Raw genomic sequence first — 24,815 nt, 5'->3', positions numbered from 1 at the left:
AAATAGTAATCTGAAAGTTACTAAAACTACCCAGAACAGTATACAAATTGCAACTGGGCTGTGCAGAAGCACAGCTGCTAAAAAACAAAGGCAGATTCACAAAAGCAAGTCAATTTGCTTCTTTACCTGCAAATACTGTAATCACAAAGAAGAGGAAACAGCTATAAAAAGGAGTTGACGGTGGGGAAAGGCAAAAGAGAAAAAGGTAAAAGGCTCAAAAAAGAAGTGCTCTATGTCATCACTTTATAATGGCTTTTCAGCATTTCATTTCTTGTTCAGTAGAAATGACCAGCACTACTTACCACCGCTGGCAATAGAGCATATGGGATGTAATGATGCTGGAGAAGCTTTATTTGTGTATTGCAAGTTTAATAAATACCTCAACTCCACTGCAGTTTGACAGCCATTCTAAGGATGCTCTGAATGTGAAATTTTTGTGTTTACATAGCCTCAGAGCATGCGTGAGTGTCAAATGACACCCAAATTTCCTCCACTAAAGTCCTTCTTCTTCCAATGCAGACTTTGTCTTAAAAGGAAAGAAAAGCAGTCCAGTACCTTCACAGTGCTTCCCATCATAGGCCAAGCGGAATCCAGATGAACAAGAGCAATGGTACGACCCAGGAGTGTTCTCACAGGTGTGCTGACACAGTCGTCCTGGGTAATTCCAACACTCATTTATATCTATCAGCAAAACAAGCAAACGTACAGTCAATAGGAAAACAAAGGATTCAAGAGAGACCTGGGAGGATAGTTTAAAGATGTCAGAGATCAATCTACATCGTGAAATGCTGCAACCTTGGTTTTTTATATTATCTGGCTTTGTTCTCTAATTGGCATATAGTGATGATAAAATATAAAAAGCTTCATAACAGGGTGTTCCCCAGAAGACTGAAGACTAAGAAAGATAAATTTCTCCAGCAGAAAATATTTCATCCAGAGAAAGTACCATACAGAAGACCTCAATCAATAACCTGCAACTGAGCTAAACTGAGGACATCTGCTCCATAATGATACAGCAGAACGGTGGAGGTGTAAGTGGTTGGTCACAATGAATGCAGGTTGTTTGGGAAGCAATCCTATTATCTCTTTTGAGCTACAGTAGAGCAGAACTAATAACTACACACTAAACAACAATGCTAAATACTGCCAGGGCTCATTAATCACTAGTTTCTGCTTGCTCTGTGCCCTACATACCAATGCAGGCTCTGTTGAATGCATCATACTGATATCCCATCTTGCAGTCACAGCGATAAGCTCCAGGTAGATTATGACAAATCTGTCCCTCTCCGCAGCGGTGTATGCCGGTCTGACATTCATCAACATCTCCAACATGAAAAGACATCAATTAATTTAAATATGGTGGGTGAAACTGGTGGCCATTCACTAAATGACAGTTTAGGAAACTCCAAACTGCTGAGAGAAGTTTCGAATAAAAAGGAACAGAAACATCGTTAACTTTATTTTTCCTACTGTGTCAGGAAAAATAATCAATTTTTCCCACTCTGCTATTCTCAGAGGTGGCTTCACATATGGCCATACTTCTCTAAATCAAACTTTTGACAAAGAGTACATTGTTTTAAAAAGAAAACACTTGCAACCATCATGAATACCTCCCACTTTACTCCACATTTAGCTCTGAGCAAAATTTCTAAGCTCAAACCATGCCATTTAAACCTGTTTATCGGCAGCATTTTATACTGACATTCTCCTGTATTGTTAAATCAATCCACGCTGATATTACAAGTCACCATATTATGGCAAATCAGTTAGAGCAAAGTAAGAACCAGCTCAAACTTCTGCTAATCTCCTGAACTAAAACCAGACCTTTTTCTGGTTCAGACTCTATGGTTCAAATAAATCCCCCACCTCTACTTGCTTTTTCAACTCTAGTTCCATTCTCTACATTCTCCTCTTTGCCCAACCTGATCCTCTTCTCCACTATGACTCAAACCAGTCCTTGACACTTCCCGACTTCCCATCTCCATCTGATCCAAAATCCAATGCAGACACATCTGCCCAACCCTTCCCCACTTACAGGTCACTAACCTTGGTCTCTCCCCTGCTACCATTCAGTTCCAGATGAGGATAAGAGTCTACCTAATATAGGCTGGTAGAATCCACAATACAAGTAAAGATCCCGCCATAACAAACAAACGTGTTTTGCTCTGCTCATGGATGGGCAAGCATCAAAAGGTTCAGCAGTTTGATTTGGAAAACACTCAAACATTTTAAGAGCTTACTGACTATCTGAACCTTTTGAATTCTGCCTCTTTCATCCCATCAGATCCTTCCCACTCCTCCATATCCACATATTCAATTCCTTTGACAGCCTAATTCCCTCTCCCTAATGGTCAATAGAGCTTGCTTTGTCTAACATCATTTCGGAGGGCAGTCGAAGATTGGGAACTCTCTTTGCTGTACTCTGGTCGGCTATTCTATGCAAATTCATAGATTCTGGAGCTACTCCAGAAGGACTCAAGAATGGATGGTCCCCCTCCACCCAGCTCTATGAAATTTGGAGATAGTAACTCTGCTCAGGAAAAAAACCCAGCCATTTGCTGAGCCTCTGTATGGATGCTGCTTGTGGCAGGTTTGTTGGGAGCCAGAAGCACACAAGGGTTATTTACACAAACCTCAGATTGGTTTAGATTTGGTTGGAGATGTGGGCTAATGTTTGGTTCAGTTTTTATTTAGCACAAGATCACACGTTTCTAATGAATACCAGCATTAGATTGCCAGGAAAGAATTCCTGGAAGGGGGAAAGATTTCTGCTGGAATGCTGTCTCTTCACTTTCTTTCAGATCAGAGCAAGCATTAGAAAAACGGAGTTTTTAATACAGATTTAAATCAGCAAATTAGCAATTTTATTTGCAGTGAATTTATTTCTGCCATTATTTCATTAGGTTGTGAGAAATAGTATATTCCAATGTGTTCTGCCCTTAATTAGCTCTAGGACTTTATTCAGTCTGAAGTGCATATTTCACGATCGTTACAATATTTTTCAATTAAATGTTAAGGGTGGTTGCTACTAATTGATCTGCTGAATTAGAAAGAACAAACACATTCAGGATGAATACTCTAAACAGAGGAAGACGACCACACAGGCTCAGTTCTGCTGCAGAGACATGTCCAGATGATCTATTTCTATTACCATGAGTTAATCTGAAGACCAATTAACCACTGCAATGCCCTAAAGAAATGGATTTTATCATAGAAAGGGGAAATTGGAACCACATGGTTTTCTTTTTGTTCTACATACTCTTTCCTTATTTAAAACTAAACATACTAAAACATTTAGACTGAAAACAGAGGCACAGCTCACTTAGCCAGAGGCAGAGAGCTTGCATGTGGCATAGGTCTTATTAACATTAAACATTTGTTTCCCCAGACCAAACAGAAAAGCACATTCCTACACTCTCTAGATGTGGCAACCTACCAGATGAATTTTCTTGTACCTGGTCCTAAAAACTGTGTCAATCACTTAAATTAAAAACGTGGAGTAACATCTGTAATTACAATGCATTACATTATCTCATCATTCCTATAACCACACAACCCAGCCATGTATGAGTAATGCTTTTTTTCCTCCTTAAAAAAAAAGGAAAGAAAGAGAAAACTGGACCCATTTTTCGAAGGCTGGCAGTTTGAAAGCTCAAAAGACAGAGAAGCACCAGCCACCACAAATCAACCTTGATACTGGTTTGAAAACAAAGGCCTTTTAAACTAAAACTGGGATTTCTGAGTCTGGTTGCCAAAGGCTGTTGCCATGTTGAAAAATGACATGTTTTACTCCAGGGTATGAAAAGCCTTTGTCCTGTTTTGATACTGGTTTAGCAAAAATCTATTTCAGGGCCAGATCCTCAGCTGGTATAAATTGACATCAGTGAATTAACACTGATTTACACCAGATGACGGATCCGTCCTTCTGTATTGATGCTTTCCATTGTGAGGATCAGGAGCATTTCCTTTTCTCTTTGTGTCAGCTAAGCTATTTCCCTGCCTGCTAAATGATAACAGAGGAAAGGCGAGTTCATTTCTTGATCAAGATCATCCAACTCATCCCCCCCCTTTACAATTGTACCAGCAAGCTTTCTTAACCTTCTCATAATCTAGTTATTTTTAATATTCCCAGTCTATAGGCTAAGCCAAAAACTTGCCCATCTCCCCACTTGGAGGAGTCAGAGGTCTGTGCCACTCTGGTGATAGTAGTGTAGATGTGAGATACATGGTAATAGGGCCCTGCGTAATGCTGAAGGTGGGAAGCTCATCTGTACCCACACCACTACTCTGCCTTTTTCTTTTTATCCCCTTTCTTTTTATAGTTTATTAAACCTTTAGCTATGACCATAGTCAGAAAATAATGAATGGGAATTTATTCTTTCCATCCTGCTCCTAAATTCATGGAAAGGCTGATTTTGTTCATTTCATATTCTCTGTGCATTGCAAGGATAATTAGTGGATATTTGTAGAATCAGTCACTAAACAGCATTCTGATTTACTGTTTCGTTCTTTCCAAATATAGTTTCCTATTTTTTACATTTACAAAATATCTTGAATTCATAAATACATAACTGCACTCGTTTGAACTCTGTAGGCGGTCTTTGTTCTCTTGCATCTCATGTAGTCATTTATACCAGTAGCTGAATGCAAAATAAGTGTAAAATCCTACCGATCTGATTGGATACCACCGTCCGCTCACTTTGTACTGGTGGAAATGACTGCACAAGATGCAGCACAACAGATAATCTTGCCCTGAGTATATGTGCACTTTTTCTTTAAACAAAGAAAGTCAGGAATTAATCTGAGAATTTGGACAACAGAAAATAACTAGGAATTTCATTTACCTGCTGCAAAGACTATCTGGCCATTATCTCTTCTAATAAACGCACTAAGAGTGTCTCTTTTATGCTGCATGTTATTACCCTGGACCATATCAATCCACAGTGAGATACTATGAAATAACAGAGTGCGAGGTTTTGATGGTCAGGCTGGGACTAACAAGTCACTGAGTCAGACAGAATCCAGAATGAAAGTTAGTAGGTACAAGATGCAGCCACCAACAAGCTCAGGCAAGGTCACGAAAAGGAGCTAACTGCAGCATTCAGGCATTAACATAACCTACCATAACATTGTAAGTACCAACCAACAAGCTGTTTAGACATCATCATCAAGCCCATCTTTAAACTTTTTTATTCCTAGAATGAAGTTATAACAATTGAAGGTTTTCTAACACTATTATGGAAATGAAATAAGCTTTTTCTCAAACAGAGGATCCAATTTGAGACAGAAGTCTGATCCTTACCGATACATCGGGATCCATCCTCACTGGAATGGTAGCCCCTGCTGCACATTAACAGATTTCTCTGACAGGTATAGGATCCAACAGTATTGATACAGTTGAATCCAGGCTTACACGGCTCAGGAAGCGATGTACATTCATTAATATCTATGGAAGAGAAAATGTATTAGTATTAGCTATTAAATGAATCTGCTTCTTTCTGTTCCAGCCGTCATATTTTTTCTTTCATTTTGATTTATTATGCAATATATGTAGAGGCTGATGAAAATCTATTATGCCAGCATTTCAAAGCCTGACAATACGCAAATCCAATATAAAGTTTTTTTAAAGAGCAGCAACATTTGGACCAAATTCGGTGAAAGTTAAAGGAACATTAAACATGATCAATGTAGAGTTACTGAACAGTGTAAAGTATCAGCAGTCTGCTCAGTGCTACTGCACACAAAGTGCTGTAATCACACTTACCAACACAATTACCCTCTGGGTCTTGTAAAAATCCTTCCATGCATCGTTGCTTTGATTCACAATAGAATGATCCTTTTGTATTCTGACATACAAAGTTTACTTTACAACTATGAGTTCCTCTTACACATTCATCAATGTCTATTAAATAAGGAGAAAGAAACAATGTGTGATTAATTCAGCCATATTTTTTTTCTCCAATCCTGTTAAATAATTCGTAACCTATTTCCTCTTCTCTAGAAAGCGGGGTATGAATTATCAGATTTTCAAAAGGCCCCTGAAAGTGCACTTGTAAAATCTGAGTGTGCAGTTGTTTGTTCCTGCACATAGATAGGCTTCACAATTTTGCAGTTACATTTTTTGGGCTCCATTTCTGCATTGAAGTCCATGCAGGTGGGCCCCAGAACATCCACAGAGTTGCACTGAAGTCACCAGTGTAGATCCTAATGCAGGATCGGGGTCTAAGAGACCCACAGAAACATTGAGGCAGTATATTTTTTTGTGTGGACTAATAGCTTCATTTCTAAAGCAAGATGGACATTTGGCTCCTAACAGAATAAAAACTGTAGCTAAAATCTTGACACTTCAGAAGTCAGTGGCAAGACTTCACTGGCAGAACTGCAGCATGCCTGTGCGTGTATGACAGAACTGAACAAATCAGAAATAGCCAATCATTTATTGATGCCTTTTGCCTTTTTTCCCCTTCTGCTGTCTATGAGCAGCTAACGATTTTTCTCCAATTTACTTCTTACATGACATTATTTGCCAAATAATTTCCACATTTAACTCATGGTCTATTTGTTAGCAGTTTATTGGGAGATTTCAATATTCAAAATCCAAGCTGTGTTGGCCAGTTTTGCCTAGATAAACCGCTTGTATGGCATTGTTTCACTTCCCTGGCTGGATGAGAATAATTCTGAGAAAAAGGTTTCTGGTGTAAATACTCACATTTACAAGTTCAAAACTCATTTTCTGTGAGTTTTTTCTAATATTAGCTTATAATTTGCTGTTTCTGTGAACTCTCTTGCTGGTGAACTCGTTTGCTAGAATATTGCAAGGAAGGCAAATTTTAAAAAGGGGCACAAACACAAAATCCATGTTTTAATCAGGGGAATGCTTGCAGAAATGTTTGGAGGTATTCCCCCAGCTGCAAGTATTAACAAAAGATATGTTAAAGTTGTTTGCAGTGTTGTAGATGTGTTCATCCCCAGATATGAGAGAGACAAGATAGATGAAGTAATATCTTTTATTGGACCAGCCTCTGTTGGTGGAAGATACAAGCTTTCAAACTATACATAGCTATTCTTCAGGTCTGGGGAAGGAATTTCCCAGACCTGAAAAAGTGCTAATTTCCTTCCGAAGACCTGAAGAAGGGCTCTGTGTAGCTCTATATCTTCCATCAACAAAAGTTGGTCCAATAAAATATATTACCATACCACCTTCTCTCTCTCATATGTTAAAGTTGTCAATCTTCCAAAAGTTACTATGTTGTCACGTCTTTCTACCATGGAAAGAAGATGAAGTATCCAAAAAACAATGGAAACTTAGTACCTCATAAGTTTTAATGTTATAACTAAATGCCAAAGCAAAATAGTTATAGCAATATCAAGATATACATTCTTACAGAGATGCTGGAATTTTAGCCCTCAGGGTCATGCATTAATTTAAGGGCCACTTAAAAACCTGCTTTATATTTTTTACAAACCATTAAGAAGTCATATTAAAAAACAGTAACTAATTTATAAGGCTAATAAATGCTTCATAAATCATATAGGATCAAACTGTAGCACTAAGGCTCCCTCAAAGTGAGCAAGGGCTCCACAATCTGACCCGGTGTCTTTTCAAACATAGCATTATGTTAACCTACAGTTAAATATCTGGTTTATTTACAGTATAGGAATTCCAGTTACTACTCAATTATGTTTGCTAAGTGCCAAATCCTCAGGTCTATACTAAGGCCAACTGCTATTCAAGTCACTGAGAAATTGCCGGAATAAAAACAGAGGGGGGACACAACTCCTGGCTTCGAGCACTGAGGAAAGAGACATTCCTCCTCCCCCACCTCCCCACACACATGGTGCTCTCTTTCCTTCTCCCTCATACTCAGGGGCTGCATTAATATAGGAACTGCCATACTGGATGAAGCTGAAGGTCCATCTAGTTGAGTATCCTGTCTGCCCGTGACCAGCACCAGATGTATCAGAGGAAGGTGCTGGAACCCCATAGTAGACAGAAGTGGCATAATCTTTCCCCATGGAAGTCTCATCCTCATCCCTAATAGCTAGAGGCTGGCTTAAGCCTTGAAACATGAGGCTTTGGATCCCTTCCACAGTTCTATTAACTCCTCAGTAATGATATGAAGTTTCAGCTGGAGCCCCCTGAGTGTTGGAAACTGCCCTTCTTGGAAGATGCCAGCCAGGGATAGCCTTCAGCTGAGGAGTCCCATATAATCTGGTTCCACTGGAGAGCTACAAGAGACCAGCAGTTAGCACAGAGCCACCACTATGCATCTCAGGAGATCTGCAAAGTGTGAAGTCTGACCATCTATGTCTTTGGGGCTTGGGGATGTATAATTGACCTTGCCCTGCCCTGCCCTGTCCCACCCGCACCCCCAGAAAGATTCCCTTTACTGTGGTTTTCCTTCCCATCCCTCTCCCATACGTTTTCCTGGGAAGATACAACAAGGACCCCAGCAGGCTCTGGAGCAATGCAGCAATATTTCCATTACGAACCATGGGATGAACCAGTTTTGGGAACAGCAGTTTAAAAAAACCCCAAAAACAAAGCATTGTGGGAAATTGGCCTTCCCTGGCTCTTCTGCATAACCTTTTCTTTAAAGCAAATGTTTTTGTGGTGGCCACTATTTTTCTCTCTTCTATTTAATATTAATCAGCAACAACAAAAATTATTCATAACTCCCCTTTCTCTCACCTTCCATTAAATAATACTCAATAGATGTTAGAAGCTTGCAAAAGACACAGACGCTAAAAAATAAATATCTACTGGCAGATTCTGATCGCCTTACTCAAGGGTCCACTCATGGAGTAAAGGTATAACAGTCTGGCCCTACATGAGCAGAGTTTAGCAGCAAGAATAATGAAAGATTGAAGAGTGCCTGCCTTACCAGCACATTCACCATCCTTAAGTTCATAGCCTGGTTGACAGCTGAGTTCTTGGAGACATGTAAATGATCCAACTGTATTAATACAGTGTTCCCCTCTCTTACAGGTGTGAGCTTCTGTTACGCATTCATTAATATCTACAAGAAGAAGCAGTTAGATAATTCAGTCTCACAAGCACCAAAAAATCTGCCTTTTCCTTTTCCCTTTGGGAAAGGCTCATTTTAAACCTTTGCTTCCATGTTTTGACTGAAGACATTTTATGTTGCAGTAGGCCAACTCAAGAGAATTCTAGGAAGATTTTTTTATTTCTCCTTTGAATGGCCGGCGAGCGATGTGTTCATCAAGGACAAGGGATGGACAGAATTGATTAGATACCAAAGTCAGTAGAGGTTTGATAATGAACGTCACATTTAATGGATTGAAACCCCTGTCTAAGAGAATGAGAAAGGGATTCAGACTTCAGGCTCATTAAAGGCTTTTCAAAGCTCAGGTTATCAGTCCTGCTGATTTGTGCCAAATGTACCAGAGCTGCATGTGTGAACTGTAGCATGGACTGTGCTTAGAGGCTATTCACATTGCTAATGGATACCCTCTATTGAAGTTGAACATTTTATTAAAACAATCTTGTGAAAATATGGGGAGGAGAGAGAATCCAAAAGGCTGAAATAAAGCTTTTAAAATTTCATTTCAACTGATCCACCTTCATGGGGATGGGGAGGGGGAAATATACAAATAGGAAAATGTCATATTTTCACTTAAATGTTGGATCATTTCAAGTGAAAAAAGGTACCTATTACGAAAAGAAAAATGCATCCCCCGAATAGATACATTTTGGCATAGTTTTGGATGGAAAATCAATCAAACATTTTGATTTCTGTACGTGTTAATAGTGAAAATTAGAAATTTCATGAGGAACAAAAATTCCTAAGTAACAACATGGAATGGAAAGACAAAGGAAGAAAATCATCATGCAAAATTCCCCTGAGATGTTAAACTTTCACACAGTTCTAGTTAAACCTATGATGGCAATTAAAAGCAATGCGAAACAGGAATATGAACACATTAACTACAGTCAGTCACCAAGCTTCTCTGCCCAAAGCTATTTTCACAGCATGCAACTGAGGAAATACTATGTTAATGAAGCCTCAAGAGTTCAGGTGAAAGAGCGTGGTTCCCAGATATGTACAGCACAGGTCACAACATCACCTTGCAAAGCTCAAAAACCACAGCAAATATTTTAAAAGCTTAGTCTAACAAGATCTGTAAAGCTGATTTTTTTTTAATCACAGCAGGAGAGGACCACAGGCAAAAATTTTAGACACCAATCTTGCACACACCTGTCCGTGACTTTACAGCAGTAAGTAGCCCCAACGGAACTGTTCGTGTGCATAAAATTAGTCACGTGTATAAGTTTGTGCAGGCTCAGGGCCTTAGCTTCACTGGAGTTTCCCTGATTATTTCTTACGTTTTTATTAGTTATTCTTCGAGTGCTTCATGCTGACTTTCCCAATACAGGAGATCAGTCCCTAACAATGCATCTGCAGTTTCGTACCATCAACTGGACATCCTTCGGACAATCCTGCAAGACCCGTGCACGCAGAATTTTCGCTGAGCTCAATGCATCTTTGACATACAAAGGGCTTGCAAGATTAGGCCCATGAAGCTTGCAGGGGTTACACAGTTCTTTCCTGTATGCCCTTCAATGACAAGCTTCAAAATTTTCATAAAACTTCATTTAAAAAACCCTAAGTGCTTGAACAGATTTGATGTGGCTTTTAAATTTTAAAAGAGTAGAGTATACCATGAATAGCCATTTATGGCATGTAACTTCTAGGGCCTAATCCTAATGAGAGTCTTTCCATTGACTTCAGTGGGATCTGGATCTAGGCTTTTAGCTTGCTAACGTTTCTCTGAGACAAAAAAATGTTCTCATCTAAACACATAAAATGATACATATAGTGTCATGTGAACTTAGCTTCTTCTGTACAAATTGTTAAAGGAAACAATGTCAGCATGGTAGGTGGGCAATGTTTGCCTGAAACACTCCACACAGTTAGCAAGTGTCAATCCTCTAAGGAAAGGGTTAAGTGGGTTCTGCCAGAAATAAGAGTTCTACAAAATATTTTCCCTTCTCCCCCATTTTTTCCAAATTACATTTTTTTCAGAAATTCCCCCGCCCTGGACAAACAAGTGGAACTCACTGGAATATTGTCCGTTAAATGAAATTTTATTGAAGCCAAAACGTTTTGCAGAGACGTTTGGGTTTTGAACAAGTCTTCATCAAAAGTGTTTTTTGTTTTTTTTTTTAAAAGGGAGATACTTATGCTTGATAGTCTGGGTAGGGCACTGGCCTGGGTCAAGCCCCCACTCTGCATGAAACACTCTGCTCTGAATCCAACCGAGCAGGGTCTTGAACTGTATTTCCCACATCCCAAACCAGTGCCCTAACCACCAGGTTATAGAGTACTCACAACATTCACAAAATTCTGGTTTTGCAAAGATGTTTACAATTTTTTATTTTGTTTCAATGTAGAGTTAAAATTTTTTTTGAAGTGGCCAAAAAATGGAATTGTCCTCCAATCTGCTCTAAAACCAAGTTTCTGCCTGTTCATCTCCCATAAATGGGAACTGAGAGGGTGCCCAGCACCTCCCAGGATCAGGCCCAACACACATGTATAATTGCTATTGGTACTAACAGGAGTTACAGAAAAATGACTGACCTATGCTCCATGCAAATACAAAGGAGGGAAAGGGGTGGTGATGGGCAAAAGTACATCTGTTGTCTCCTGACACCAATTTGCACAGGCCCAGAATACTGGCACAAAGTAGAGAAGCCTCAGAACTGGTTTAATTTACACTCAGAATTTCCAAGGCCATTCTGGCATTTTGGGATTTTCTTGGCATAGGTACGCCCTGGCCCTGAGCCTGCCCTGGTATTCCCAAGGACATGCCCTCTGGCACCAGAGCTAGCAAAGGCGCTGCAATGGTGGCTCTGTACCACCCAAAGATTCACTTACCCTGGGGGAATCATCAATGGGATGATGAAGACAGCTTTAGCACTGTTTTGGTGCTACCAGAATGATACAAAGCAGATGGAGTGGGAATGAGGGTCTTCCCCAATGTATTTTTTCAGCCAGGCCAATCTCTCCTTCTTTATGGATTATCCATAAAATTATTGGTGGTTGATAACCCTGCTCTCCTCAAATTCTGAGAACCACTCATCACATCTGTAAAGTGATTGACCTAGCACCAGAAAATCTGAGTCAGGTTTCACTAATCAGATAAAATTAATTCTTGCTGTTGGACCCGAGCATTGTCATCTTCTTTAAGCACCAGTCAGAAAAAATATGAGGAGGGGAAAAAACCTCACAGCCACAAGAATAAGGGAGAAAGAGAAAGTAGTAATGAGAAACAAGAAAATACTTTGGAAAGATATCACAGATTAGAATGATACAGTTATTTATTTGCTCTTTCAGAGTCCACAGCATTGCTGAAATGTGTGTGTGGGCTAGGAAAAGAAAAGTGGTTTGCATTGCCACCTTGTTGTCATCAGTCAAAACACTTGATGAGTAGATTGAAGCTGTATGCAGTGTGTGAGTGTGAAGCTAGTATAACTATCCTTTATTGCAGATCAGTAAAACCTGAAACAACATGTGGTCATAGGACACCACATATTAATTTTCCTGGAACTACTGTTTAAAATAGGAAAGTTCACATGCTGTCATTGTTTGTTTCTTGTGTCTTAGAAGCTGCCTTAGCTGCTAAGGGGATATTGGCAAAAACTTAGTAGCTGATTTTCTTGGATTTGTTTGTTCAGTTTAGTGTTATTTTTAAATAAACATAGCTCTACAGTAAATGTACACATTCTTATAAATGGTCAGTGCAGCCTTTTTTGGTGTTCTGCAGTTGCTCAAGAATTTTTCTCTCTCTTTAAATTACTTCAGCTCAAATTTGTTCTATGGAAGACATCTGTTTTATTTAGAATGGTTGTTCTTTTGCAACCATCCATCCCATCTCTTGATAGTTATGCTTGTGTGCAGTCCCTGCAGTACATAAATAAAGTGACCACTTACTGTGCGCTCAAAGAGGGAAAAAGAGTTTGGATGGGAGGCAGCAAAGAAAATGGTACTGTATGCTCTTCCCACGTAAATATGCGTGAGTCACATGGAAAGGAGCCAATGGTCTTTTGTGCGTCATGAATCAGACTCTAAACTGCCAATAGAAACAACCCCATTAAAAATATGCCGCACACCCTGGTTCTTATCTTTGGTAAACATGGAGCTTTCAAGAGTAACGAAATTACAACATGCAATCAAAAAAAGCTTCAGAGAGGAGGTGTTTGCATGCTGTTTAAACAGCTGGTGACTCTTCAGTGTGCCTGACTGACTTTCAGGAATTTTGGAAATCTGTTCTTGACTGCACCTGGAATTTTAATCTTCTACAATTTGACTCAAGGAAATGAAAGAGCAAATATATCAGCTGTTCTATTGTAGTGTATGGACAGTCCGTCTCCTCTCTGAAATACATACATATTGGCATTAAAAAAATTTAAAAAATCGTTTGCAGATATAGTATTAAATGCACAGTTCATTTGTCCCAAATAGTTCAAGATGGAGCACAAAAGCAATTAGTTTGCAGAGGATTCTTTAGGCAAACATGGCTGTAGTGAAAGGCTGAAATGGCAGCTCAACAAATTAGAAACCACATAATATTTGTGGCTTTTCTCTTTGACTAGAAAAGTTGAAAAAATGTTAAATATGGCACATGTTCTCCATGCACACCACACATACAGTAAATGTGTGTGCAAGAACAGGGAGCAGATATACAGTGTGTACATATTCAAAGTTACACTAGTCTCAAAACATCTGTGTCTCTTTAGCAATGATATTTGTAACCATCTGAACTATAGCAGAGAAATACATGACTTCATTTTTAGCCAGAGAACAAGGGAGGATTTTTGGCTTCACAGATGAGTTTTTCCTTCCGGATGTGCGTCATTTTAATAACAAACACAAAGTATATTTCAAAACTGCTAAGGTATCTTTTACTTGTGTCCGCTATGGGAACACCTTGTTATGAAACCATCAGAGGTGGGGATCAGAGGAAGTTGAAAAGTGAAAATGACTATAGTACTTGGGATACCCTTGCATCAAAGTGGTATACAAGTCAATGGCAAACATTCATTAATTTAGCTTCAAAACACTGTGTGAGGTAGGAAAGTACTGTTGTCCTTACTCTACAGATGAGGCTACTGAGGCACAGTGATGTAACCACCAATATTTTCATGAGGCTCCAAAAATTCTCTTAGGGTTACGTGCCCAGCAGCTTCCATTAAAGGTTATGGGAGGCTTTGAAAAAAGTGGACACGGGCATATAGGAAGAGCATAGGGGAGCACAGAACAACATCTGCCTCCCAGACTTGTGTTTTAACCTTAAAATCATCCCCCACTGATGTTGTGTTAATCATTTAATTAATTAATCTAAATTATTTTTATATTTAGATACATTTATTTATCTATCAGTATTTCAAAAATCTAGAAAAAAATCCATATCTGAACATTTGAAAAGCCAGGAAGGAAGTCGATTTGTTTGCATTCCTGTTCTGAACTTTGACATTGTTATTACTACGGCCATTTTCCTGCCAGCTCCCTCCTACTTCATGCCACATGATGCTCAGTAATAAAATGAGATCACAGAGCAATAGGGGAAAGAAAACCAGCAAAGCTGTGGTACTGCAGGGTTGCACATGATTCAGAAAATGATGCTATAAACAAGATCACAGGGCAGTCAGGGAAGGGAAGGGAGAAGGAAAATAATGACATATCTATAAGTACTATTATAACCACGGATGACAGTGATTTTCAGATGTTATTAGTGATCTCTAGGGCTTTAATTTTGGGATGCCTAACTCTAGACACCTTAAGAGGGTCTAATTTTCAGAGGATGAGTGCACAACATTTCTGAAGATTAGGCCCCTGAGATGTCTCTAGTTTGGTTTGTGAAAAATCAAGTCATTTTTGAAAATGCAGGCCATACCCTTTTGTAAGCAAGTAAAACCCTATTAAATGACAGAACGTTGGTAAAAACGGATTATTGTCCCACTCAAGATTATAAACCAGGGATGTTGTAACAAAGTATTGCAGGGTCTGATTTTTATTCTTACAATATCAGTGGCAGATCTATGGGTTAATCTGAGTATCAAAAATTCCATTGTTTTGGAATGCATTTTCTACAGACGCTTTGTTGCCTGGATTTGTGCACATTTCATGAGATAAATTTATAAAGCTCTTGTACCAAAGCCCCAAACCTAAAGCAACAGAATTTATCCCGCCCAGACAGGTCAAGACATTCTATGCTATGTTTGTCCAATTTAATTGTCATCTGAATTTCTGCTTTTCACAACTGTAAACTTTTATGGCTTTCCAGCTGAATAATATGCATCCTGAGAATGTACTGCTGGGGAAAAAGCCAAATAGCTCTAGAACACATAATAGTAAAAACTGTTGAGTGAGTGGTGCACATGTGTTTTTACTAACACACACTGAAATGTCATATGCCAAGATGGCAAGAGAGCCTTTTAACACAAATGGCTGAAATGCATTGCATAGCATGAAAAATTATGACACTTTAGTGAATGGCTTACACCTATCATCTTACCAACACATTTTCAATGCATGTTGAGTATAAAGCCCTCTGCACAGATCACTCTGTGGTTGATACAGTAGAATGATCCCAATGTGTTCACACATAATTGGCTTCTGGCACAACTGTGAGCACCTGTAAGGCACTCATCCAGATCTATATCAACATGTTGTAACCAAAAGGGAAAAACAGAATTCTATTAGCTTTATTCCTGACATGATACAATATTTCTTTCACAGCGGAGCTATTTAAAAAATGTGTGTTGGAGCTATCATGTTATTAACATATTACAATTTAAGCAGAGCATTACGTCCAGTGCAAAGGATACAATTAACATTCCAAATTTTACCTTGCGCTGTTTAGAGAGAACCATTTCAACACTGACATTAGTGAAACAAGCTGATTTCCATCATGACTAGATTTGAGTAAGGATTCATAGGGAACAATTTATCCCTGGATTTAAACCTCTTGTTTTTGTTCATGGAATTTCTGGAGTTCCTTGAATTCATCTGATATTGAATAGCTTTTGAGAATTTATGTTTTAAAAAATATTAATACTGGATTGATTGGGAACAGTTCTCTGTGAGAGCTGCTATCCAGAAGATGCTATTCAACCTTAGTTGATGAGTTACGATTGGTCAGTTATTTATTATTGTTTGATAAGTAAGGTAACACACAGGAGATTGTATATGTTCCATGATTGGAGGACTGTGCAAGCACTCCCTATGTGAATATTCAGATGTGTAAATTTAAAATTTGTTCTGTGAACAATTATGATCTGACTTTTGAAACTCACTGTAAATACCTAGGCCAAATATTCAGAAGGTGTAAACTGAAGTCCATGGAGCTCTGCTGATTTATATCATCTGAAGATCTGGGCCACTTATGCCAGTGAAACTCAGCATTCAAGTGTTCCAGGACAGCAAACACAAAAAGGCCAGTGAAAATTCATTTAAGATTGACAGATGTCCCTCTCTGCCCCCCACTACTTGCCCAGCACCAATCATGGCAAAACCCATTTCACATATGCAGTGTAGTTGTAGCCATGTTGTCCCAGGATATTAGAGAGACAAGGCGGGTGGGGTAATAACTTTTATGGAGCAACTTCTGTGGGTTAGAGCTTTCGAGCCACACTCTTAGAGCTCTTCTTCAGGTCTGGGAAATGTACTCCCAGTGTCACAGCAAAATGCAAGATGGAACAGATTGTTTACCATAAGTAGTTAACACATATTGTAAAAGACCATTCAAGTTAGAGTGGCCCGTTAACACCTCTGCAGTCATAGCACAAAAAGAGGGGGTTAGTGGGTTACAGATTGTTGTAAAAAGCCATAAATCCAGAGTCTGTGTTCAGTCCATGGTTTTTAGTATCTAGGAGAGTCATGAATTTAAGCTCCCAGGCTCATCTCTTGAAAGTGTTTTGCAGCTTTCCTTTGAGGATGAAGACTGATAGGTCAGATACAGAGTGATCACTTTGTGAAAATTGCCTACCCACAGGTGATGTGGTGTTTTTTTTCTGTTTTATCATTTTCCTGTGAGAGCTCATTCGAGAGTAATGCTCCTCTGGTTTCGTCACGGACCAGACACAGACACTAGATTTATGGCTTATTACAACACCCACTAACCCCATCTTTTTGTCCTATGACTGCAGAGGTGTTAACAGGCCACAATTCCTTGAATAGTCCCTTACAATATATGCTAACCACTTTTGCTAAACAACTGTTCCACCATGCATTTTGTTGTGATGCTGAGAGTACCTTTCCCAGACTGAAAGAAGAGCTCTCTGTGGCTCAAAAGCTTGTCTCACTCACTAACCGAAGTTGGTCCAATAAAAGATATTACCTCACCCACTTTGTCTCACTGAAACCCATTTCAGTCATTTGAAAATATATACATTATATAACTTCTGATGGTGAAAATAACCTTTCCATATAAATTAGGGTTGAAGGCTGGAGTTCACTCCTCCATCTGTAGAGAGAACACAGATCTGTAGCATAGCTTCTCTTGGCTTCTATGTGCTCAGAGGATGGAATGGTAGCCTCTGTCACTTCACAACTTCATTGCAGAGTGTCTGGGCTCTTCTGCGTGCCATGTTCACTGCACGTTGTTCCCGTCGACGCAGCGCTACGCCACTTGCGAAGGTGGTCTTAGTACGTTGATTTCTGGATCGACTGAGCGGGTCTGCACTGACAGCTCAGTCGATCCAGAGAAATTGATCTTACGGCAGTGACTTTGCCGCCGTCATTGTAGTCGTAGCCTTAGTGAAAAGGTGATACTAATAAGATCTTGTGCTTTAACAACAGGTATGATCTGACAAATCTTAACTACTTTGCCTGGCGCACAGTCAAGGAATGCATCTTTAAACACCACAGTGGAAATGGCTAACTACGCAATTTTTCAAATGACCCGATGGATGTTGTAAGTGATGTCTCTGAGGTGTTCAAACACTTTTCGCATCCCTAGCCCATCTGGTTTTAAATACAGTACAATAACGTTAACTCTCTACTATTACCTGTAGTTAGTAATACCAAAAATAATAGATTCTTAGAGAAATGTCCATGAGGCTCCCAAGACTAATAGGAACCATATTTTATGTTTTTAATCTATTATCTCAGTGGCAACACTTTAACCATCTACTCACCTTCACAGGAAACCCCATCAGCCATGAGCGCATATCCAGTAAAACAAGAGCACACAACATTTTCTTCCACAAAGTCACAGATGTGCTTGCAGGGGCCATTATCTAGACAAAGCAAAGTTTCACACACTTTAAAATTCAATGCAGAAGTCATTTAAAGATCCAAAGCGTTGTTCACCCAAGTATAATCCCAGCTATGGCAGTACAATATAAAATGCTTGAACAATCAATCTCTTCTGGTAACCTTAAATCACTACTTACCATCCTTCTATTACACTCTATAAACACACCTGTATGGTTCCTATCCGTGTTACTTAAATTACTCTGCACCACTGTTCTCCTTAAACTAACCTATATAGCAAGTGTGTAATAATCTTGAAATTAGAGTCTAACCTCAGATTACCTCACAATTCTCCAAGCTCTTCAGTCTAATATCAGAAGTAATTTATGTATGGACGTGCACTGAAATGAAATCAGCCAAGGGAGCTTTGGAATTCCATTCCATCCTCAAACATTCCTAAACCATCTGTGTCCACACCTCATCTGTCAGACATACCTTTGCACTTATTTTGCTCTACTTGTAAAAGTTTATTAGTAGAAGGCTGAATATTAGAGGCTTCTGGAGCAATGGTGGCTTCCACTCCTAAGTCAGGGTTTTGTCCATCATCAATATCTGCAAACATATACAAAACAAAGACAATAGAGAAGAATGGCAATATCACATCCCTCAAGCACCAGAAGCAAAGCCTTTCATTCATTTATGCTATTTTCTGTAATATATAAGGATCCATTTTCAGATGGCCTCCATAACTGCTCTTGCAAAATTTATGAAGGTGACAAACTGATATTTGTGAGCTTAAAACATAAAATATAGAGTACAAGCAATTGTCCACAGAGCATATGCACATGCAGAGGGTTGAATGCATAAATGGATATGCTCAAGAATGTAGCAGGCAGGGTAGCCTGCTGAAAATTTCCTCCACCAAGTTAAATTTTTCTTGTATGTGTCAAAATCTAGTTAATCACATAATAGTGGTTTATGATTTAAGCCTTAGACTGGTGCTCTGCCATGAAGCCAGTGTCCATGTCTTAATTCCTAATGTGAACTGCATGGTCAATATATAAAAATATATGTAGTCTTTATACATATGCCATACATTCTATTACAATGTCACTGAAAATACAATAGTCCACTTTTGTAGGCCCAGGGTGCCAGAGAACATCATCCAAATAGGCAAGTAGGAATTTTGGTTACTAACATCTATCATTTCACTTACATTTCTAAAAAACCTTTAAAGGGATTACAGCAGATCTAAATGAGTGCTCTGCTCTGTTATATCAACAGGAGCGATCCAGTTTGTGTATGCCATCAGTTTGTGTCTAAGCTGAACAGGGCCCATTTCTGCCCTCAGATGTGCAACTCCTGCTGACTTCAGCAGAAATGGTACATACATATCTGAGGACACAGTACAACTCACCAAGTGTATAGCAATGAAAGACGACTGACCAGAATTACTGCATGGGGATTTTCAATTAAAAAAAAATCATAACTATGTAATGGATCCCAGGACACTAGAGAGGAAGAGGCAAGAGGAACGGGCAGGGCAACTTCATGTGATATTTCCCAGCCTCAGAAAATAAGGCAGGAGACACAGACATGACTGATACAGATAGATTTCCAGCCAGTGAGGATAAACCAACCCAGCTAAGAAAAATAAAGGTACATTTTGTCTGAACCAAGACATCACAGATTAATCCTCTGCAAAAACAGAGGTTTTCCTTTTTCAAAATATGAACATGGAAATGTAAATTAAAAGAAAAAAATCAATTCTGCAGAGAGTTCGGAGGGGAAGGGAAGTTATCCATACCTGAGAATCCAGGAAACTTACTGGGGGACAGAGGGAACAGACATATAAAACATGATTGATTTGTTGTGTACCTCATCAGGAGGAAAATATTAAACAGGAGGAATAAAAACTCCAGTAGGAGCACTCAGAACTATAACTGGGAGGAATGGAGATTAGCCAGATATCCAACTATATGCACGTCTCTTCTTGCTTCATACTCAGGCATCATCAAGGGCCCTGTTCTCATGCACTGTATCTTCCCCTAGCACAGCATGAAAACAAGACATGTAATGCTGGATGAGGAGATACTCACTGCGTACTATGGTCAGAAAGAGAAAATGGGAAGATTCCATGGCTACTAGACAGCCAACAGGACATCTGGTACTACATTGCAATCTGACAGGGTAATGAAGCATGCTTTCTTCCTAAACTCATGCACAATGTGGAGATGAGCTATATAATCTTGCTTATAGTGCAGCAGTGTCAGTGGAATACTGGTGCAGAGGCCCTGTTCCAGATACACCATCTGTATCCCACAGCTCGGGCTCTTTCAGCCTTGACCTGCATACAGAACTAGTGTTACTAAGTGTCTAGCTTAGACCCAGGCTTCCCTTAAGAATTTGGAGATTACTTCATCCTGAACAGTGGGTACAATTTTCTAAAAGCACCTAAGTAACTTAGGATCTTTAGTCTCATTTTCAAAAGTGATTTAGGCCTTTAAGAGCCTACATTCCATTGATTTTCAATGAGAATTAGGATCCTAAGGGCCAGATTTTCAAAGGCATTTATGAACCTAAAAATGCAGATGGGTGCAGACTGGAATTTTCAAAAGTGCCTAGACACCTGTCTTCACCTTTAGTCACCTAAATACCTTTATGAATCTGGCCCTATGTGCCTAAGTCATTTTTGAAAATGGGACTTGTGTTTCTACAAGCCATTGGCACTTTTGAGAACATTAACATGAATGACTACAGTGCTTTATAGATTTTACATGTCATCTTAATTTATTTTAAGCCTTCCTTCTAATCATCTAGGAAGTCACTGAAGGGGAAATAATAATGTCTGAAAAACAGAATGCCCATATACTACTTCCCACGTCTTGGAGGACATTTTTATTTGTTAAGATGAAAACAAAGTTAAATTGACGTTGAATTTTATCATATATATTTTAAAGAAGAAGAGTCCACTTTAAAATAGAAGCACCAGAGAAAAAGATTTGACAAGGAAGTGGTTTGCATATTAAATGTGTTCCTGTTCTTGAACAGAGATGGGCAAAAGATTGTATTGTATAATATAATATAATCGACCATCCTCAAACTTTCATTGAAAGCTCCATACAGACTTATTTGGAGTATGTTAGCAAAAGCTCTTTCAACTATTTTCACCATTGCTTCTCATTTATATTCCCTAAGATATGATTTGAGGAACATTATTGGAAGCTGTGGGTGCTCAGCACCTATCATGATATTTCCTAATATACCTATCAGCTTCAGACAGGATTGGAAGCACCAATGAGATGTTGTTTGCTCTTTTTTGGAAGTCTGACCAGAAGCAGTCATCACCAAAAATCTTATAAGAACTCATCATCAAGTCAATTCCCCAGGGATGCAACCTCCGTTGTAAATCAAGCACCACTGGATTGGTCTCCAGCTCGGTGCTTGAGATGGCCTGTCTGGAAGACAGGAATGACCCTTTCACAAGTTTCCATTGGTCATTTGCACACCTCAGTGGCAGAGAAACTCTTGATCATTTCAGCTACAATGACAACTGACCACATAATTGCAGTTGGTCAGCTTCAGCATAAAGGCCCTCATTAAGTACACACACAACCCCTGGAAAGTCTGTTCCCAAAAGTTTTCTTAGATAAGTTTACAGACCCAAGATGTTAAAAAAATAATAATTCCAAATTAAACCCAAAAGCAGAACTCTGATTTGTCCCAGCGCTAATTCTGCATATAGCAGCACTTATCTGATGTGGCTTTAAATACAGCAGTCTTGCAAAATTGCCATGGAAATTCACCACCAGACACAAAATCTACTACCCCATCACTGTGCTTCTGATGAACAAATAAATAAATTAGAACCAGGTGAGAAGGTGATCTAAATCTTGCAAGGCTGGAGTACAGAACTGTTTTCATTACCACTTCTGGATCAACCTCCAGCCCCAGAACCCTTTAATATAAACAAAAGAGCAGACAGCTGTAGCAAGAGCATGGTTAAACAAATATCTCACTGATGTAACTTTCTTAACTTTATGGTGAGAAGAATGATATAAGAAGAATTAATTATTTAGATTTGGCTGACAGTACTTGGAGTCTCAGGAACTTGGTCATTGGATGGCAACTTTTCTTTTGCTCATTAAATAATTATGGAATGTTTACATTAAAAGCACTTGTAATTAACCTAAGGTTTTGACTTTTCAGATTATCTGACTTGAAATCTTGCCATTGGAGAACTTCAAACTTCCAAACAATTACAACATAATAGGCTTTCTTTACAAGCCTTCCGCTGCATTAGGTAACTTTATATCTTATATCTCTGGACAGAAGTCAATGGATTTCAGAGAAAATTAACATTCAGGAAGCAATACCATGTGTCTGACCTGAATAAAGATGATCAGTTTCAACTGGAAAACTAGCCATGACATACAAAATACCTCACATGACATATACTCTGCAAATGCAAAGCATTACAAATCTTTTTTTTTTAAATTGCTTTGTACATGCTAAATATGCACCTTGATCTCATGCACTTGATATCCATATACAATAAAATAGACCCTTGAACAGGCACTCAGCTTTCTCTTATTAACTAATACATTTTGCCTATGCTTGAAAGTTGACCAAAAGAAGAATTTCAAACTGGGAAAAGCTTTCATGCACAATCGGACATGCCTTCCTCCTTTAGGATCTTTTGAAAATGCCATCCAAACTGCATTTACTTTTACATTTGTCATATTTTTTCTGTAATGTATACAAATTAAAAAAGTTGTGGGAACATTTTTAAAAGGTTCCCTCCCTCGTTCACACTCCAACCTTTTCTGCTTGTACATTCTGATGTGAAGTCATATGCCTGATAAAAAGAGAATTTGAAATTATAGATGCTAAAGGACAAGTGAGTTTGGAAATGAAGAAGAAATTGGTCACATCCTCAGTTTGAACATTAGGCTGGACCTTTTTAGAAGGATCAGATTTGGTTCAGATTATTAGTATCCCCAACCCAATAAAAGCTGTGTTTTACTGCCAACAACTCCCTTTGAACCTCCAAAGAATTGTTTAGAGTAGTACTAAGGAAATCTAGCACAAGAAAAGGTAGATGATTAGTTGAAATTTTTCAAAGCAGTCTCAGGTGTTCAGATATGCATCTTCCATTCTTAATGGATCCTTCAATTCTTAATGTAAGACACATGTCTAAGCCCCGTAGATAACTTTGAAAATCTCAATGAATATTAGGAAACGATTCCTAATTGAGAGCTCTAAGACTCAAGAAAAGTGGAAGCTCCACTGCTTCGGTCATTTAAAACGAAACTGATAGACTAGACAACACATCTGAGGGAGTGATCCTACTTACCTAGTTGCTATGATTTCCTAGTTTCCTTGCAAAAACTCTCTCCCCCCATCATTTAATTCACACTCTTTTTCCAGATAGTATGAGACTAAATAAAAAACCAGATTAAACTTGGACAGGTCAGTAAAGGTGGCAAGGTGGGGATACCAGCAGTCATGTATGAGATGACTTTTCTTCATTAGTTTCCTGTCTGTTTTTCTCACCTGGATTACAGCTGAGCCCATCATCTTGCAGAGTAAATCTTGGGAAACATGAACATTTGTAAGATCCCACTGTGTTGATGCACAGGTGCTGGCAGAGCTCTCCAGGATAGACAAGGCACTCATCCAGGTCATCTCCCGGTAAGTTGTTGGACAGTTCAGCTTCGTTACTGATGGACAAGGCTTCATTGTGATCCTCAATCTCTGAAACTACCAACATTCCAGAGTCATAAAGAAAGGTCAGAACCCAGAGGATACTGCATGTACTGTCATTGTTGCTATATGATACAGTACACTAGGTCATGCAAAAATAAACCACCAGTCACAGTGAAACCCACTTTAAGCAGCTATTTAGAGCAAGTATTTTTTCTTTGTCCTTTTAAGCGGTAGTTCTTTAACTAAATGTCAAAGATAATTGTGTAAGTTCTGAGGATGTAGTTCTCTAAATCGACCACGGACTAAAGGGAACTGCCAGTTGAAGGGTCCTTCATGCACTTTCACTGTGTTTGTAAGGTCCACTCTATTATTATGTGCATGTCAGTAGTGTCTAGGGGCCCCGACTGAGACTGGGGACTAACTGTGCTGGGGGCTGTACAGAAACGCAGTAAGAGCCAGCCTCTGTCCTAAAAGCTTACAATCTACAGAGCCAAGTCAGAGAAAAGATGGGAGGGGAACCAGAAGCTCAGAAAAACAAAGTGACTTGCCCATGCAAAAACAGACGGTCAGTGGGAAAGGTGGGAGTAGAATCCAGGTCTCGAGACCCAGCCCAGCGCTTGATCCCTTGGACCATGCTGACTCTGTCATTACCCATTATAATGTCATCTTGGATAAACTCACCGATATGCTTCCAGGGCAGATGCTGCACCTGGACTCAACTCTCGGTCTCTCTCGTGGGCACTCTTTCTAAGCCACAGGTCCTTGGATGTACTTCTCTTAGGGTGGAACTTTGTGGCACACCCCAGTTTTAGGCTGTGTCGCCAGGTTACAGTACCCTGTCTTGCCAACCATGTTACCCCAGCAGGCCCACTGGGTTTCAGTCTT

General features: G+C 39.2%; 1 protein-coding gene across 6 annotated transcripts in view; it reads right to left on the bottom strand.

Annotated features, from left to right (window-relative positions):
• Positions 1-24,815, bottom strand: part of FBLN2 (fibulin 2) — a 184,659-nt gene that overhangs the window by 10,684 nt on the left and 149,160 nt on the right. For all 6 annotated transcript variants that reach the window (XM_067543807.1, XM_067543808.1, XM_067543809.1 and 3 more), the window contains 8 exons: positions 23,778-23,984; positions 18,717-18,833; positions 18,164-18,265; positions 8,886-9,020; positions 5,765-5,902; positions 5,303-5,446; positions 1,195-1,323; positions 556-681 (listed from right to left, as the gene is read on the bottom strand). In XM_067543807.1, the coding sequence (XP_067399908.1) occupies positions 556-681; positions 1,195-1,323; positions 5,303-5,446; positions 5,765-5,902; positions 8,886-9,020; positions 18,164-18,265; positions 18,717-18,833; positions 23,778-23,984 (1,098 nt within the window). The remainder of the gene's footprint in view (positions 1-555; positions 682-1,194; positions 1,324-5,302; positions 5,447-5,764; positions 5,903-8,885; positions 9,021-18,163; positions 18,266-18,716; positions 18,834-23,777; positions 23,985-24,815) is intronic.

The sequence above is a fragment of the Emydura macquarii genome, unplaced genomic scaffold (assembly GCF_026122565.2).
Source record: "Emydura macquarii macquarii isolate MOO-44397 ecotype Brisbane River unplaced genomic scaffold, CSIRO-AGI_Emac_v2 contig_968, whole genome shotgun sequence".
In the NCBI taxonomy this organism is placed as follows: Eukaryota; Metazoa; Chordata; order Testudines; family Chelidae; genus Emydura; species Emydura macquarii.
The sequence above is the reverse complement of the archived record's forward strand: the minus strand, read 5'-3'. Positions and strand labels throughout refer to the sequence as shown.